This window comes from Phocoena phocoena, chromosome 19 (assembly GCF_963924675.1).
Source record: "Phocoena phocoena chromosome 19, mPhoPho1.1, whole genome shotgun sequence".
NCBI classification, from domain to species: Eukaryota; Metazoa; Chordata; class Mammalia; order Artiodactyla; family Phocoenidae; genus Phocoena; species Phocoena phocoena.
In genome coordinates this window covers 49,972,111-49,991,318 of record NC_089237.1, presented here as the reverse complement: position 1 = coordinate 49,991,318, position 19,208 = coordinate 49,972,111, and the positions used below count along the sequence as shown (strand labels likewise).

Genomic DNA, 19,208 nt, shown 5'->3' with positions numbered 1-19,208 from the left:
ACTCCACCCCGACACATGATCATATTTCTTTATGTATATTATAGATTGACTTAAGCCTGAAACAAAGTTGATGTATGCCATTTCAAAAAACATAATAGCTACATTTGAGGGATTTTGCTTTTCAACTTTAGAAATGGCCTTGTCTGGGGGGAAGGGGAAGAACTGATTTAGAAATGATCCTCTTCAGTCTGCAGGATGCAGTAGTGCATATTTCTGAGAAAATCTTTCTCTGCAGTTCTGTCCAGTTCTCCTAGGGCTCCTGAATTGTGTTAATCCAGGCCATGTCTTTTGTGACATTGCTCTAAAAGCCTTATTAGACAGTGATGGGTGGGGATGGAGAGGCTGAGTGATATGAAAAGGCAGGTGTCTAGAGGGCTGCATACCCAGGATCCTGTTTTCTCCTTATCTTAAAAAACAATTATTTAAATTATATGAGTAATACATAAATACATTCTCATGTTAAAATATTTTGGTTTAAATACAAAGTGAAAAAATAAAGTGATAAAGTGAAAATCTCCCTTGACATCTCACATACTTCCTTCGCAGAAATAACCCCTTTTGTAATCAGGAATAATCAGTTTGGAAGGTAGTATTCCACACCACTTATATGTGTTTATAAGTGTATATTCAGTTTTCTTTTTTTTCCCCCCATACAACTGAAATCATAGTATAAGTATTTATTCTGTAGCTTATTTTTCTCATAAGCATCATCTTGGATATATTTTCACTTTAGAGATCTATCTCATTCTTGTTAGCTGGTAACATGGATGTACTATATTTGATTTAATCCATCTCTTTGTAGTGGGCATCTAGATGGTTTCTTCTTCTTTTTTTTTTTTGTCATTTCAAATAGTTTTGCAGCTAATATCCTATACTATGTTGTGTATGTGTGCAAATATTTCCCTAGGATAGCTGTGTAGAAGCTTTTGTAGGTACTGTAAGAAATATTTTAAATTATCTTGTGTAACTTAGGTTAGATTTTGTTTTTCAGAAGCTTCTTCCTTTTTAAATTTCTTTTCTCTTAATTGATTCATTCATCTTGTGTGTAGACACAGTCAACTTGAGGATTTAGATTCTAAAGTACAGATACAATCATGCTTTTCCTGCTTCCCATTAGAATAGTCTAAATTCCAGAACTGGTCATTTAAGGCCTATGCGCCAGCGTTGTGCTAAGGCTTTATATGTAAAGCTTTATCTCATGTGGTTCCCAAAACAGAAAAACACACAACAAAAGTTCCCATATGAGATAGGGACTAATGGCCTATCTGAGGGTTGACTAATCTCTGATTCCAGAGTCTAAGCACTTAATCACCACCCCCTTCTCAATGTACCTCACTACTCATGTGCCTGCCCTTTTTTAGTCACATGAGATTATTCAGTATTCCCCACATGCCTGCTCTTCCTTGCCCCTCTCCCTTTTACATACTTCTTTTCTCCCTGGAACCCTTGCTTGTCTCCTCTCACACAATTGGCACTCATCTTACTGATTCTTCAAGATCCAGCTCAAGTGTTACCTTCTTTCGGCCCCCCTTTCTAGCTCCCTCAGATGAAATCTTTTGTTTTCGCTCCTATAGAACCTTGTACATGCTTATATAGTGATGTAATCGTGTATTTGTCCCTCCCCACTAGAGTGTTTTGCGGGGGGGCATTGAAGGTATCTTTGATCTTTGTTGAGTGAATTATTACATCAGCTTCAATCATTCATTGGTATTTCATATAAGTTTGTACATGTTTCAAATGGATGTGTAATGCTGTAACTTTTTCCTATTTGTTTTACATAATAAGCCGAAGGAACATTCTATGTAAATTTTCTTTCTCAAATCACTTGAAGAAGAGGTGGGTGATTTGCTCTCTTTTGTTTTGCCTTCATGTAGTATACTTGTATATTTGTTTTGAGTGGTTAAAGAACTGTGGGAATCATTAAGTATAGATTACCTGGGTAATATGTATTTTTTCTTCCTAACTTTTAGGAGGAAGATGAACAACAAAGACTTAGTAAGAGAAAGGATCATAAGAAAACAAATGTTGAGGAAGAAATAAAAATACCAGTAGTGTGTGCTTTAACTCATGAAGAATCTTCAGCCCAGTTATCAAATGAGGAGGTATAATGAATCTATAATTAAAATCATCGTATACACAGTGTTAACCATTTTTAGCTTCTCATACATCAGTTAGTTACATTGTTCATATGGGAAGTGGGTAGTAGCTACTAGCTGAAAATTAGATAAAGTGATAATACTTTATTTTCAACTGTTTTTACAGTATTATAGGTAGTACAATTTGAAACATGCAGTTTCTCTCATGGTCTGCGAAACAATTAGACGTTCTTTTTTCTAGCAGTTCCAAAATTAAAACGTTAGAAGAAAATTTAAATAATATCTGCAAAATCTTTTTTGATATGAATAAATGTTTCTAATACTTTGAGCTTTTGTTTAAAAGAGATTTTATCTAAAGTATTGAAACACTTAATTCTCTATGGCCTGTATTTGAGTATTATCAGGTATTAGATCTTAAGCCCTGAGAAGAGTGTGTGGGGTTTGGCAGATTGTGATGGAGTAGGGTAGAACATTTCAGGTATTGGGAATGGGCAGAGTAGAGAGACCTGGAGGTGGAAAGTGTAAAGTGGTGTTCCTGTGGCCTCATCGCCTCTCACCCACATGTGGCAAGGGCCTCCTCATTACATTTTCTGTCTTCAGCCTGTCCCATTCCACTGTACCCTCAGCATTACTGTCAGATTTATTTTTCTTAAGTGCAGCTATAGTCAGGCTACTCCCCTAGTCAGAACCACCACTCACTCCCATTACGTACATAATTAAGTGCAACTTCCTCACTCAGACAGTCAAGACCCTTCATAATATGCACTCTCTTTTAGCCACATTGCTCATCTTGTGCTATACTCTCTGCCTTGCACATTGGTTCTTTTACCTGGAATGCTTACGTCCCTCTGCCTTTCTGAGTTCTGGAATTCTTCTATTCATCCTTCAAGACTCAAGCTGATATCTCTTCTTCAGGGAAGGAAATGCTTCTGTTAATTGACTTTAGGGTAAAAACTAAGTTCCCCAGCTTGCCATACAAGGGCCTTTGGAGTTGAATTGACCCTTCCAGCCTTAGCATACTCTCCACTTCATCACAGCCAGACGTTTCTACTAGCTGTCCATGCTCATATGCATTGTTTATACTGTCCCTGCTGTTTAGAGATTCATACTTACTCCCCCCCCAACTACCTCCTTTCCCTGCCTGGTGAACCAGTTTCAGGTAAATTGGATAAGGGTCTTTTCTCACTTTCAAAGGTATTATGTTTCTGTTTAGTTTGCAGATTTACACTGAGCCATGTAAAATCTACTTGCTGGTGGCTCGTATTTCCATGTTTATGGATTATTTGACATTGAAAAAATACTTTAAAAAAATCCTAGTGGACACTGAAAAGTATGATGTAATTGTTTTTGTACATTCTTTCTCTTGGCTCATACGCTGAGAACCTTGCCCTGATTCTGCTTTGTCTTTTTTTTTAAATAGACTTCCAAGAGAATGTCTCAATTTTTGCGTACTGCCAAATATCACGCAGTCCTGCATCCAGCAATGTTTGGCAAAGTTTCAAACTTAAAAAAAATATATTTTAGCAGGAAAACAGGAAAAGGAAATTTGTTGTGATTTACAGTGAAGCACTTAAAATTTTTTAATAGTGTTTTAACAGATTTATACTGTATATTGTGCATAACATTTTCTGACATTGAAATATAGCCTTTCAGATCTGATGTTTTGCAGTTTGAATGTTGAATGTACTTGTTTTGTATTGAGAGGCAGTGACAGTTTACTTTAGCCTGTTGATTTAAAGTTAATGTGGAATGCTTTGGAGACTTAGGTATATTGCTAAAGCCACTTAAAATTTGTAGGACCCTATATCTTCTTTAACCTAAATGCTTAGAATATGCTTTTCTCACCACAAAAGTAATATGTATTCATTATGGAAAATTTGGAAAGTACAGAAAGTCATACAAAATAAAAATAACTAATAAATTCTACTAGCCAGAGATACCACCACTAACATTTTGGTATGTACCTCTCCTTTCCCTCTTTTTCCATTTCCAAAGGTAACATATGTGTGTTTCTATTTGTACTTTTAAAACATAATACAGATTGTAACTGTACATGATGTTTTATGTACATTTTTTCCCCCCACTTAAATCTGTCTTTAAAGGTTTTGGCACATCAGTAAGTGTTTTCCCCCACAATTATATTTAATGACTAACAGTATTTCAGCATGTAAATGTACGATAATTCCTTAGTCTCCTACAAATTGATTTGTGCCCAGGTTTTAATTTATAAAGGTGACCAAGTGGTGACATAGAGAGGTTAATGCCATTGAACAAAAAGTTTAATGTTACAGTCCCTCTAGAAATGAGAGTCATGGTACACTGTGCAGAGTCACATGGAGAAGCACCAGAGTTGGTCATGAAGTAAAAGCAGGAGTAAGGGGAAAGCATGGACCACAGCCATTATTGGGAGTTTTGAGGGAAAGGTAGGGCAGGGTAAATAGCATAGGACTGGCTAGTTTGAATAAATCCAGTGGGCTTTGGGGCATAGAGTCTATCTTCAGTTTTCTGGTACCTGGCCCTGGGTTGATTTAGAGCAGGGGAAATACTGGCTTGGTGTGTAAGAGTTAGATAAAGGAGTTGGTTGGGAGTATCGACTTGAGATTGGCTGATTTAGATGTGAAAGACATATTCATAGGTAAGTTGTTTATTATTTCTAGGAATTAGCTAGTTTGGAAGAGGCAGTCTCTCCTCAGCCAGCAAGGCCTTCAGAAGTTCATAAACATCATAAAATATAGAAAACAAGCATGATTAACACACTAACAGATAGTCAATTGTTTCATTTTTCACTAGTAAAAAAAATTTTCATTATTATGAGTAATGCCATAATGCTATTATATATAATTCTTCTTTGTATAAAAGTCATGGATTTATCTGATTACTCCCTTCATGTAAGTTCTTGGGAAGAGAACTGCTGAGTTTAAGAGCATAAGCAAACATATTGTTGAATCATCTTTCAGAAACAGTGTAACAGTTTACATACCCCTACAAGTATATGTTCCTTATAAGTATTGTTATCAGCATGGTAGTCTGGTGTTTTTTAAATGTCCCTCACAACTTTCTTGCCCCTATCCCCTTCCTTCTTTGGTGTCACAGTAGCATTGTGTTAATATATGATAGCATTAGATGTCGTGTTCCTTTATAAGCTAACAGAATGCTCGCTCTCCAATTTTTATTAGGGTGCTTATTTGGGACCTTTGCCATAGCTAGCTCAGTGTATACTAGATTTGTGTTCCTCAGCCATCGGAATTTCACAGATTAAAAAACCTTAAAAAAGAACTTTAAAAAGAAGTAAATGGAGGAATTAACATAAAAGTTGTCAACTTTTTATTATACCAAGTAAGGATATTTTTAAAACATTGAAAAATAATCTGTATTTTAGTCTTTTCCAGTTCATGAAAAGAAGGGCATTTAACAACAAAACGTAGAAAGGATAGTATCTTAAAATAAAAGCCAGTTCTTTAAATTGAATAAATTTGGTTTCAAGAAAAACTTGCTACATTTTCCTTGCTTTCTGATTTTCCTACAGACTGTGCTAGCATGGTACTGGTGTGCTGTTTTGACTTTGGGAGTGTGCCGCACCACATTAAAAAAGAATTGAAATGGAATTCACACAACAAAAAATTAACCATTTAAAACGTGCAATTCAGTGGCCTTTAGTACATTTACAATGTTGTGCAACCATTACCTGTCTAGTTTCAGAAGATTGTCATTGCCCCCAAAAGAGACGAGACCCCTTATATCACTAAGGAGTCACTCCCTACTCTCCTTTCCCTTTAACCTCTGGCAGTCACTAATTTGTTTTTGGTCCCTGTGGATTTACTTATTCTGGGTATTTCATAGAGATGGAATCCTACAGTGTGTGACCGTTTGCGTCTGGCTTCTTTCACTTGATGCAGCCTTATTTAACATGTTGATTACACCTTGCTTGAAACTTAGTTTCTAGCGTACAACATTATCCTCATTTCCCTTCTGTTCTGGGTACTCCTTCCTCTGTCCGTCCCCAAAATGGACAAAATTGATGTTTCTCAGGGCCTTGCCCTTGGCTTTCTTCATATCCTCCAGACTCATCCTAAGTGTTCTGATTTGCTGCCGTGGCTTTAATTATTACTTTATAGTGGTTACTCCCAAGTCTCTTATCTAAAGACTTCTTTGTCCCTCTATTGGGTGGACGTCTGTACTTGGATATACAGCAGGCACCTCGTGTTCCATATACCCAATACTGAATTTCAGGAGACCTTCCCTGATTCTTATGTCTGGGCTGAATTCCTCTCCTTGAGCTCCCAGAGCATTCAGTACATAGCTGTAGCCTGTCATTTTATTGAATATGATATTCTAATAGCCTGTTTACTTGGTTCACTTGTTTATTTTTTTCATGAAACTAAGCATTTTGAAGTCAGAGATTGTTCACATTTGTATCCTGAGTGCTTGGTTTAGTGCCCAGGATATAGAAGACACTCAATAAATGTTTGTTCAATGAATATATGAAGGCAGCACACTAAAGATTGTCATGTGTAACGTGTGGCAAAATACTTTATAAAATATGGTAGTTTTTCTCTTTGAAAATATCAGGAATTGTCTAACTGGCAATGTATTTTTCACATTTCAGGAGCATTTAGATAGCACCCATGGTTCAGTCCATTCTTTAGATGCAGACTTACTGTTGCCATCCGGGGATCCATTCAGTAAATCAGACAATGACATGTTTAAAGATGGACTCAGGAGAGCACAGTCTACAGACAGCTTGGGAACCTCAGGCTCACTGCAATCCAAAGCTTTAGGCTATAACTACAAAGCAAAATCTGCTGGGAACCTGGACGAATCAGATTTTGGACCGTTAGTAGGAGCAGATTCGGTGACTGAGAACTTTGATACCGCCTCCCTTGGGTCACTGCAAATGCCAAGTGGGTTTATGTTAACCAAAGATCAGGAAAGAGCAATCAAGGCGATGACACCAGAACAAGAAGAAACAGCATCCCTCCTGTCTAGTGTCACACAGGGTATGGAAAGTGCTTATGTGTCTCCCAGTGGTTACCGCTTAGTCAGTGAGACAGAATGGAATCTCCTGCAGAAAGAGGTGAGTTATCTTCCTGGCTTCTCCTCTGCTCACTTTGAGGGATACTGGGTAGCTCTGGATTTATTGTTCATTCAAGAGATGGTCCCTGGAGTCAATGCTCGCACTTGTTGCCAGCAAATGAGTGTTAACCTATATTGTCTGACCCTTATCATTGTCTGCTTTGGCTGTTCCTGGTGATTATGACAGAGGAGGGAACTGACTAGCTGATTGTGTTAAGTGTGAACTTCTCCACCTGAAGTCACATCTCTTTAAGTTGGAGCGATCTGCTTGAATAGCATAGCTAACTTTGTGTAGCCCGAATTTGGTTTCCTTGCAGTTTTCTATAATCTCAGTGTATTCCAAGATGCATATTCTTTCATCTTTCCTTGAGGTCTAAAGTACAAATGCTTTTCAGCAGTTGATGCTTAGAATGAGTTTAAGGAGGGGGTGGAAAATATGGGAGAGAAGGGAAGGCAACCTTTAATGAGGTTAATTTTCCCCCTAATAATATTTGCAAGCTCAGAAGTAGGATTAGGAGATAAAAACTTAAATATGTATTTGCATAGTGCTTTACAGATTACAAAGCCTTTTCACAGACCTCTTCTCTTTGAGCTTCTTGATAATAATGAGACAATCAGGGCATGATTTTCTCCAACTTATCTGGCTCAGAAAGGTCAAATGAGTTGCTCAAGTTTCCCCTTCGACTTAGTAGCAAAACCTGGGTTAGGATACAGGTTTCATGACTTCCAGTGCTTTCTTTTACTCAGGGCTACTTCTCTTTAAAGAAGCTGTTGATTAGCAAGTGGTACAGCTTATTAAGCCTGAAAGAAACTGTTCTCCTTGGTCTCATGCAGAACGTTTGGGAAGGTGCTATTTAATTGTTTCATACCTCCTTTGTGCTTGGAGCTGGTGAAATGGTTAATTTGCACTCCACCCTTCCCCATCCCCTCCCTTGTTGGGTAGTATTGATTTAAATTGTGAGTGCCATGGTGTAGTACCTTTTGCTTTCCTTGTGTTTCCCTCAAATGCGGTGTTTTGTGGCCCTTAGCCTCTTGATGATAAAGTTGTGTCCCTTGTTTTCCTGTCATACTTATATTGGACTTACGATTTTTTAGAATCCAGCTCTCTATTGTAACTACTTGCCATAAGTCCCTGAATAAATTGTTTACTCCATTTTCTACTTTGAGTAACATAGGTAAGACTGCACGTGTTCCTCAAGTATGTGATGTAGACTTGTTTTGTTCTGCCTGATAAGAGGTAATTTTGGTGCCCTTCAGGTACATAATGCTGGAAATAAACTTGGTAGACGTTGTGATATGTGTTCCAATTATGAAAAACAGTTACAAGGAATTCAGATTCAAGAGGCTGAAACAAGAGACCAGGTGAGTTTCTTTTGGGGTGTGCGAAATTGGTGAGCTGTTGTAGTTTTCATTGGAGGTGTTGAATTAATTGCCCTTCACCCCTCCCAATTTGCTTTATGAAGTATATTCATCTTGTTAAGTCTGAAATAATCTGGTACGTGCAACATCAGTTACATTTCCAGTGGGAGCACACTATAGAATTTTTGCTTTTGTGTGTCTTTGCTTCATTAGCTTGCCCAATACCACACAGGTCAGCTCAGCTGGCATATCTCCTCTCCCAACCTGTTCCTTCTGCCCAAGGCCTAGAAGTGTTATTGTCAGGAATGCATGCACTTGGAAAGTGCTTTATGATACAGAGATTTAGGGAGATAAGGGGTTGGGTTGACTGTTGCTTCTAATTGGATAAAACTTAATTGGATATTACATTAATCAGTGTTTGTACTCTTCATTGCTTATTGCCTAATCCTTGTCATAAATTTGTTGAAGTAAGTTTAATTTGCAGGGTCACAGAAATTAAGATTTGGTAGATTAGGTATGCTGAAACTGACAAGTACCTTTCCAAATACAGTGCCTAATAATGGGTTCCCTGCTAACATTTAGGAAATGATGTAGAACTTCATGAGAGTAAACTTGTGAAAGTATATGTAAGGAAAAAATAACTTTTTTCTTATATTTCCAAATTGTTCTTTGGTTATTATGGAGAGTGTTACCCTAGTCTTCAAAATAAGCTTAAGCAGGTTAGAATGATGGTTTAATTAAATTTCAGATGCCTTTGGCGTTAATTTTCTCTATATATGCTTTATTTTTTAGATGGCTTAGAGGTAAATTTCTAAAGCTATTTGTGAAGCCTCTATATCAGTAGTTGGTCTCTGATAGTGTGGTATAGGAATGGGGTATCTTGGATTCCATAGTCGTGTCAATAGACATTTTACTCTTGCTTCATCTGTGCAGGCACTTCGCTGGGTTCTGAGTATTCAGATACAGAGAGAACACCGTACTGCCCATAGGGAGCTTTCAGTCTTGCAATCCAAGCCATCAGTTCAATATGGTTTGTTCCTGTACATGTACAAGTAGAACTAGAGGATGAGCAGAGGCATCTAAATTAACTATGGGCTGTTAACTAGGGAAGGTAACAGTTCAGCTAAGTTTGTTTTAGAGCTAGAGTAAAAATTAATTAGGAAAAGAAGTGGAGAAGGGGTGTTCAAGGAGAGGAAATGTATACAAAGGAACAGTTATGAAGGAAAATTGTGTGTTCTAGGAAGTATGAATAGTTTATGTGGCTGGGCATAAGGGGGGGTTGTGTGAGAGAGAGAGAGAAAGAGAGTGGAGAGAGAGTGGGGGGAAAATAGTGGGAGAGGAAGCTACAAAGGGAAGGCCATGATGAGATTATGGAGGGAGGGGTGTGATGACTGAAGGGATTTAAATTTTACCCTGAAGACTTTGGGAGGCATTTAAGGATTTTAAGTAGGGAAATAATATGATTTGACTTTCATTTTAGAAATATTTATTGTGTTAGAGTGGATTATAGATTGGCAGCAGAAGATAGAGTCAGGGAGGCCAGTGCCCTAGCCTAGAAGACCCAGGAGGAAAAGCAGATATTTTCAAATGAGATAATGGATATGAAAAATGTTTTGTTAACTGTAAAGCACAGTATAGTTGTCGAATGAGGTAATTCATCTCAATTTTTTCCCAAATTGACAAATTTGTTTCTCAGGAAAAAAGATTAGGTTTAAAAAAATTTTCTGGAGGTAGGGATTTTTTTTTAAATTTATGAAAATTCTGGTACTTCTTTCTAATTGACGTTTAAAATTGCATAGGTGAAAAAGCTACAGGTGATGCTAAGGCAAGCAAATGACCAGTTAGAGAAGACAATGAGAGATAAACAGGAGCTGGAAGACTTCATAAAGCAGAGCACTGAAGATTCAAGTCACCAGGTAAGTGAGGGTTTTAGAATGTGGCCCCTGGGAGATGACTGAGTTGTTTAAATACAAGCGTTTTGAAAACCTAGTAAGGTTTCTTTCTTGCCCTAAAGATCTGGGAGTTCTGTTTTCCCTCAGATAAGAATATCTCAAACTGATCTTTCTCTGGTGTCTGTTTTACAGATTTAAGGAAAGTAACTTTTGCAATAACTCGTTAGTAAATATCAGGAGGCTCTGGTTCTCTTTTCCCCTTGGATTTTTATTAGGTTTTTCTGCTGCACAAGAAACCTGCTGACAAGAAAGATGCTAGTTATCTTCTTTTTGACTTTTTGAAAAATACCATGCATAGGAAAAAACGTGACCGTATACAGATGTACCAAACACATCTGAACTAACATCTGTGTAACCACCAAGATCGAGTAATAGAAAATTAGCTAGTAGCCCAGAAGCCCTCACTTTCCCCCTCCACTTACTACTTCCTCCCTAGAGGTAATTACAGTCCTAATGTCGAACACCATTAGATTAGCTTTGTCTGCTTTCTTATTTTAACAAATGAATCATATAGTCCCTATTCAATGAATGACACAGTCATTCATTGTGTTTGTCTTCCTCCATTCAACATTGTGAGGTTCCTACTCACAAATGTGTGTGGTAGTTGTTATTTTCATTGTTGTATACTCGTACCATTGTATGGATATAATTTATCCATCTTAATGTTATGAGCATTTGGGTTGTTTCCAGTTGTGGGATATTATGAATAATTCTACTTTGAAATTTCTGTATAGAGCTTGTTGCACATGTTGCTGCTGGGTATGTGCTTAGGAGTGGAATGCCTGGGTCAAAATGTTCAAAATGTATGTCAACTTTTGGAGATAATAGTGCCAGAAAGTGGTTGTATGAATTTATACTCTCCCCAGCAATGTATGAGAAGAATTCCTGTGGGTCTGCAGTCTCGACAGACTTCATTTTGTGTTATTTTAATTATAGCCATTTTGGTGGGTGTGTAATGGCATTTCATGGTGGCTTAGTTTGCATTTCTCTTACGACCATTGAGGTTATTTAGCATTTTTCATGTCTGTTAGCCATTGGGATATCGTGTGTGTGTGTGTGTGTGTGTGTGTGTGTGTGTGTGTGTGTGCTTGTTTGTGTGTTTGAAATTACTTTTCAAGTCTTATGCTTGATATTTTATTGGGTTGTCTTTTTTTTTTTTCCCACTTTTCTGATAGGAGTTCTTTATATAATCTTATTAGAGCCTTTTGGTGATGTGTCCCAAATGTCTTCTACTCAGTACCTTAGATTTTCATTATTTTAATGGTGTCTTTTGATGAACAGAAGTTCTTAATTTTAATGTAGTCAAATTTATTGATCTTTTCTTTATGATGAGTGATTTTTATCCTGGTTTTTAGAAGAATATTTTCTTACCCTGGGGTTATATGAAGATATTTTCATGTGTTTTGTAGAAGCTTCATTGTTTATAGCCACTCATATTTATATCTAAAATCCATCTAGAACTGACTTTTATGTATAAGCTGTAGATATGGGTAAATTTTTATTTTATTTTTTCATATGGAGAGTCGGTTCCTGTACCATTTAGTGAAAAGGTCACCTTTTTCTCACTGCTGTGCAAGATCATCTTTGTTAACTATCAAGTGAATGTACATGTGTGGGTCAGTTTGAGGACTCTTTTATTTGATTAGTCTATTTGCCTATTTTTGTGCCAGATTCTGTGCTGTAATTTATAGTAAATTTTTCATTTGTTTCTTTAAAAGAAACATAAAGTTAGAAACTTTACAGTTTAGAAACATATAGTTTCTAAAAACTATAAAAGTTTTTCTCTGCTGAGAACTATGTTTTCATTCGTTTCAACAGTATTTACCTTTACACCAGGCAGCATAGTTACAATAGCTACTTTAAAGTCTTTGGTAAGTCCAACCTAGGTCATCATGGAGTTGGCATGTGTTGATTTTCTTTCCTCTTGAGAATTGGCCACATTTTCCTGATTCTTTCTATGTCAAGTACTTTTAGATTGATCTTGGAGATTATGAATATTTTATTGTGAGACTCTCAGTTCTGTTAACCTGATTAGGTTCGTTCATAAGTTCTGTCTTGCCTTCTGTAGTAGGTAGTTCTAATGTCAGTTCATTTTTAAAAGCCTTTGCAGTGCTCCTTTGGACGTGTCCATGTATGTATATAGCTCAGGGGTCAGTGTGAGACTTGTGCTGGTTCATGCACAGAATTAGGGGATCCTTTTTGTAGCTCTTTTCTCTCAGTACCACTCTACTTGTCAGCTCATGGGTCCCCTGTCGTGGCCCTGTGATCAGAAAAACAGTTGTTTGTCCTGTGCTGCTGCATCTGTTGTGGCTTCACAACTGGGGCAGCTCTCAGATTCATGCTGGCAGAAAATAGGGGAAAAAAACCCAAATAAGTAGTAAACTGCAGTATGAATTGTTTCTTCCCGTTTTGATTTCCCTCCCTAAACTGTCTGCTTTTGCTTATGTTTTAGAGTCCTCAGGTAGTTGCTTTTTGTATTTTTTCCAGAGTTTTTAGTTGTAATAAGGGGAGAGAATGGCCTTGGTGGGCTTAGTCCATCTTGGACAGTGCCAAAAGTCTCCGTTCTCTCATATTTTTGTTTATTAGACATATCTTTTTCTTTCCACCTTCATTCAAAAAGGATACTCTGTGGTCAGGTATAGAATTCTGAGTATTTATGATATTTTCTTTCAGCACTTTGAAGTTCTTATTCCATTGCTTCTGGCTTCCATGTTTCTGATGAGAAGTCAGCTGTAAGTCTTATTGTTGTTCCTTTGAAGGTGAAATGTTATTTTTTCCGTGGCTGTTGTAAAGATGTTCGTTTTGGCTTTTGTTATTAACAGTTTTACTGTGCTATATACCTAGGTGCGTCTTTCTTCATATTTCTGCTGTTTGGAGTTCACAGGGTTTCTTGGATCTCTGAGTTAATGTCTTATACCGTGATTGGAATATTCTCAGCCATATGTCTCTTTAAAAATTTGTTTTTATTGAGATAAACACAAAGTGCATAAATCTCAAGTGTACAATTTGGTGGATTTTAATGTGTGAAAAATTTTACTAGGGTAATAAATCATCATCTGCATCAAGATACTGAACATTTCTAATACGCTCATGTTCTTTACTAATAAGTAAATACCCCACCTGCCTGTTCTTAGAGGTAGCCAGTATTCTAACTGTTAACGCTATGTTTTAGAATTGCTTGTTGCTGGACTTCATATAAATGGAATCATATAGTATGTAGCCTTTTGCATCTGGTCTGTTGGGTCATTATGTCTGTGAGACTTATCCATATTGTTCTGTGTCTCAGTAGTTAGATTTTAATGCTGTGTATATTCTATAACATGAGTATACCATAATTCATTTATCCATTCTACAGTTGAGAGATATTTGGATTGTGTCTGGTTTTTGGATATTGTGAATGAATACATTTTTTAACATTCTTGTACATGTCTTTTAGTGGACATGTGGACTTATTTCTCTCGAGTATACATAGTAGTGAAATTACGGAATTTTTGAGTTTTTGCACAGGTATATTTTTAGCTCTACCAGCTATTTCCATTGGCTGTTACTTCTTCAAATATTTGTATATGTTAGATGTTCGCATTGCATCTGCATGGCTTCTTTAATCTCTCTTCTGTATTTCCCATCGTTTTTGTCTTTGTTTATTATCTTCATATCACTAATTTTCTCTTCAAATAGGCCTAATCTGTTAAACTCATCCATTGTATTTTTAATTTGGATAATTGATTTTTTAAGTTTATTTCCATTTGGTTATTTTTCATCGTTTCCATTTCTCTGGTGGTTCTAAATTTCTGAACAGATCAAATACAGTTATTTTAAAGTCTGCTTCTAATAACATATCTGGATTCATTGTAGCTCTCTTTTTGTTATCTGTTTTGTTTTTTATCATAGTCTTTTATTTATTTTTAATTAATTTTTGGCTGTGTTGGGTCTTCGTTGCTGGGCACGGGCTTTCTCTAGTTGCAGCAGATGGGGGCTACTCTTTGTTGTGTTGCGCAGGCTTCTCATTGCAGTGGTTTCTTGTTGTGGAGCACGGGCTACAGTAGTGTGGCTTGCAGGCTCTAGAGCACACACTCAGTAATTGTGGCACATGAGCTTAGTTGCTTTGCGGCATGTGGGACCTTCCCAGACCAGGGCTCAAACCTGTGTCCCCTGCATTGGCAGGTGGCTTCTTAAACACTGCGCCACCAGGGAAGTCCCTATCATAGTCTTCCCTTATGCATTCTTAACTTGAGGTACTAGACATTATATGTGAAAATTGTTGAAATAAAGCCATTTTTCTTATGAGAGGCAGGCAACTAGTTGTACTAACAATCCTGGATCACCTTAATTCATTTATGGGAATTGAGATTATATGAAGTTGTGAAGGTTGGATTATTTTAACTTCTTCCCTTACTATAGGGTGTGTCCCTTTGGAGACCCAGTCCAAAGTGCAGGGTGTTTACCAGGGATCCCTTTGTGTATTGGGTCTTGGACTCTTAACTTTTGCCACCCTGTGCTGGGGTTTTCAGACGCTCTGCTCAGCTTCTCAGTGCTGCCTCTACTTCTTTTGGAGTTGGCACATGCTTCTGGAGAAGAGCTGTTCAGATGCTGCACCCAGTTCTCCATGTGTCTTCATTCTGGTCCTTGGCTCTGTGATTCTTTTCTGCCTTGTTCTCCCATGCCTTCATGTAGGTGTCTTTCATATTTTTGTCTGGTTTTCTTAATTGGCAGGAAGGTTGGTTCACATCACCTATTCTGCCACTACTGGAAACAAAATTCTGACAATAATCATTTTTTAAATGTCTAAACAAATTTATTTTGATTTATTTTATAACTCTTATGTATGAGTCATCAACTTTCACATAAACCCCTCGTCAGGAACACTAAAACTAATTCAAGAGAGTTTATCATGTGTCTTTTGCTCTTAAGTAAACCACCTTAGAATACTGCTAGTTAAGCTAGTTAGGAAGATTCATTTATCCTTTAAACTGGGGTTTTTTTGTGGACGTGGACAGAGTTTCAAATTTTTTATTGATTTTTAATTAGCTCCTTTAAGAATAATATTTATAACTGTGTCACATGGATTAGTATCTATGTCTAGAGACGCATATAATGCTGTTGTTCATGTATGGCAGCGTATGACCCCTGGGGACTTTGGGTACTGCTTTGTGTCATCTGAAAGGCTGAGGCTTTGTACCCAGTAGATGCACACATATCTGTTGAATGATAGATGAGTGGGGTTTGATGAACTAATAAAATCAGTTCCGGACATTAAATAAGCAGGAGATGGAAGAGTTAGTTTCAGAATAACCAGATTCCTAACTAAATTCTCTGTGTATGAATTTTTTTTTTCTTTCAAGATCTCTGCACTTGTCCTAAGAGCCCAAGCATCTGAGATCTTACTTGAAGAGTTACAACAGGGGTTTTCCCAGGCAAAGAGGGATGTTCAGGAACAGATGGTAAGTTAACATTTAAATAAACATTAACTATGTTAAATATATTCTATCTTGAAATAATCTTTGATGTGACTTTATCTTCCTGGCCAAAGTGGTTACCATTATGTTCTCCAGAGCCTACAGAACGTTAGTAATGGACAAGATTATGTAAAGACATTATTCTTTTTTTAAACCTACCTCTTGACCAAAAAAATTATCACCTTTAACTTAATTTTTCTTTGATTTGAGAAACCTAAATAAAATAAACTATGGACCAGCATTTAATTTTTAGCTCTAAATACAAGCTAAAAGTTGAAATCTCTCAAAGCCCTAGGAGGTACAGCTTTTGAGCAGTCACTGTGCTTTTCCTGGACAGCTAATATATTTAAAACAACCTCAGTAATTTCATAGGGTTTACGATAACACATGTACCATAACTGCTGTGGCACTGGAAAACTTCCAGAAGGCTGTCAATTTTGAGAGGAACAGGAACAGAGAGCTTCTTAATAAGAGCCGCCTGGAACCTCTGCAGAATTGTTCTCCAGCTTCGGGCCTCTTCCTCAGCAGTCAGGCTCCACTTGCCTTGCTCTTCCTTTTTCTCAAAGTTGGAACCCTGCATCTGATGGCCCTTCATAAACTATAGCAGAGTTGGTCCTGCTGGGGTGATCCTACAGAGTTGCCTCTTGTCCAGCTCTTGCAGGGTTGACAGAAAAACAAACTCCAAGTTGTATGGTAATGGTTTGTTTTTGATTGGCATTGGGTCAGTATCTGAATGGCCTTTGAGCTGATCCCTAAATACTAGCCCTGGTCTATTGAGAAACATCTCACTCTAATCAATGACCAGAGAGAGTTTCATATCTTTTCATTAATTAGAGAATATGAAATAATAATTGTTGATCTCAAGGACACTGTTAAATGCTGACAAAGTTTCATAGTGTTTAGCCTCCTTACAATCCCCGTCCCCTCTCATCTTCCTTCTCATCTTTTAAAACTCACCTGCTTTTGCAAACATTTTTCAAGTTGATTCCACTTAAAATGAACATTGCAGGTGACATTGAAGAATTGTTGAAATTAAGGCTGAGGTCTTGTGAACTTCAATATCTTACCATTTTCTTGAAATTACCTTTAAATGTTCTTACACTGAGAAAGATAAACTCAATTTCTTAGGCCCCTTCAAAGAAGAGTAGCTATGGTAGTGGTTGGGATCTTAATATTTCCCCCGAACTATTTATTTTGAAAAATTTCAAACTTAGAGTTGTTTATGGAGTGAACATTCATAAAATCTTCACTTAGGTTTTGCCACATTTTTACTGCTTGCAATTGTTTCTCAGTCTCTCTCTTTCATATATGTGTATGTTATATTACATATGTATTTGTTTATTTTTCTGAGCCATTTGGAAATAAGTTGTAGACATAATGACACTCCTAAATATTTCAGTATGTATGTCCTAACAACAAAGAAGTTTTCCTGCATAATCACAATACTGTTATTGTATGCTTAAAATGTAACCATTGACCCTGAAAGTCCTTGATTGCTTTTGAGTGGAGGTTTTACTTTTTGATCAAGGAACTAGTCAAGGATCACGTATTGTATTTTGTTGTCATGTCACTTTAGTCTCCTTTAATCTAGAACAGTCACCCACTTTTTGATTTTGGCTTTTATGACATTAACATTTTTGAAGCGTCCAGACCATTTGCCTTGTAGAATGCATTTGTCTGATTATTTCCACATGGTTCAAGTTAGACATTTTGGCAAGAATACTACATGGATGAAATGATTCAATGGAAAGTTCATAACAAGAGGCATGTTATGATGGGTGGTTCCATTGTTGGTGATGTTAAGTTTGATCACTTGGTTAAGGCGATCACAGTCGTTTTAGAATGACTACATTAATATTGCTGCCAACAGCAAACTTACTAAGTGAAGTTCAGCATTTCTTTGTTGGCCCTCCATATCCACGGTTTCCACATCTGTGGATACAGAGGGCTGACTGGAAGTGACTTGAGCATCTCAGTTTTTGGTATGGGAGTGTGTCTTGGAACCAGTCCTCTGCGGATACCAAGAGACACCTGTAGTTCTTTTTACCCTTAGAATGTTATGCCAGGTAAAGGTTTACAGTCTGGGTGCTGTGTTCAAAATTTACTTGAAATGATTTTTCTCTCTGTGGTTATCAATTTGATACAAACAGAAACAAATGGAGCTATGTATTACATTTTTGGATTTTCTTCTTTTTTGATTGACTTTTTTGTTTTTTGAACGTGCAGCATTGTTCATAAGTCAGAACTATAAAAGTATATAAACACTCAGAAGTTTCACTTCCATTCCCTGTCCCTTTCACCCTCTTCCCACCAACTCCTATACATGATCATTTAAATTTATTTTTGGTTTATCCTTGTTTTTCTCTTTACAAAAATAAACAAATATAAACATATTCTTCTTTCCCTTCTTTTATATCCAAAACGTCGTGGGATGCTAATATTTTGTTGTAAATGGGTTGAAAGTGAGCATAAAGCAACGATTGATTCTGGTCTGAAATAAGTAAGAGCCAGCAGAATTAACCAAAACTTATGCATGACCTTGCCTGCCTACCAGCAGTCTATTTGTCCTTCAGGATGCAGCAGTCACCTTTTGTGGGAAATGTTCTTGAACCCTCTCCACTAATTAGGTACCCTTTGTCCTTTTATCACTGCTGTACCCCTTGTCTGTTACAGCACTCGTAGTATGGTTGGGTAATTTTTGGTTTACTTATCTTTCCCTCCACTGTACCATGTACTTGTCTAGGGCAAAGTCTATCTTTTATCCCTGTATTCTCCATGGGCAGCAAATCGCCTAGTGTAGAGTAGTAGCTGCTGAACAAATGTTGGATGTGGAGTAATCTACACTTATGTATATGTTCAATGGTTAGTAGTAAAAATTAGCAGAAATACTTTTGCAGAATTTTATCTTATACTCAAATTAGATGGACTTTTATATTGATATAAATTCATATGAAATACCTAAAATTGTTGTAAACATCAGCAAGTGGAAGAAGGAACGTGTTCCATTTTAAGAATGAGCCGCTCAAATCTCCTGCATTTCCTAAGCATAAAGCCTCTTGATGGCGTCTAATATTTGGGGTCCTTGGGCCATTCATAGTGATCCTGAGCTTGAACATATGTATATGTAATGAAAGATGAAGATACTGCTTTTTGTTTATCCCTGCCTCCTGTGGAACGCATGCTGTGAGGAAATAGGAGTTGTCTTGGAGTACACACTTTTTTTGATATGTCTTGATTACGTCCACCTCTTCCATTGAGCTAGAGATGCTGGT

General features: G+C 37.1%; 1 protein-coding gene across 1 annotated transcript in view; it reads left to right on the top strand.

Moving 5' to 3' along the window:
- Positions 1-19,208, top strand: part of RABEP1 (rabaptin, RAB GTPase binding effector protein 1) — a 105,330-nt gene that overhangs the window by 74,114 nt on the left and 12,008 nt on the right. The window contains exons 8-12 of the mRNA XM_065896572.1: positions 1,971-2,102; positions 6,703-7,170; positions 8,427-8,531; positions 10,328-10,444; positions 15,823-15,921. Of these exons, the coding sequence (XP_065752644.1) occupies positions 1,971-2,102; positions 6,703-7,170; positions 8,427-8,531; positions 10,328-10,444; positions 15,823-15,921 (921 nt within the window). The remainder of the gene's footprint in view (positions 1-1,970; positions 2,103-6,702; positions 7,171-8,426; positions 8,532-10,327; positions 10,445-15,822; positions 15,922-19,208) is intronic.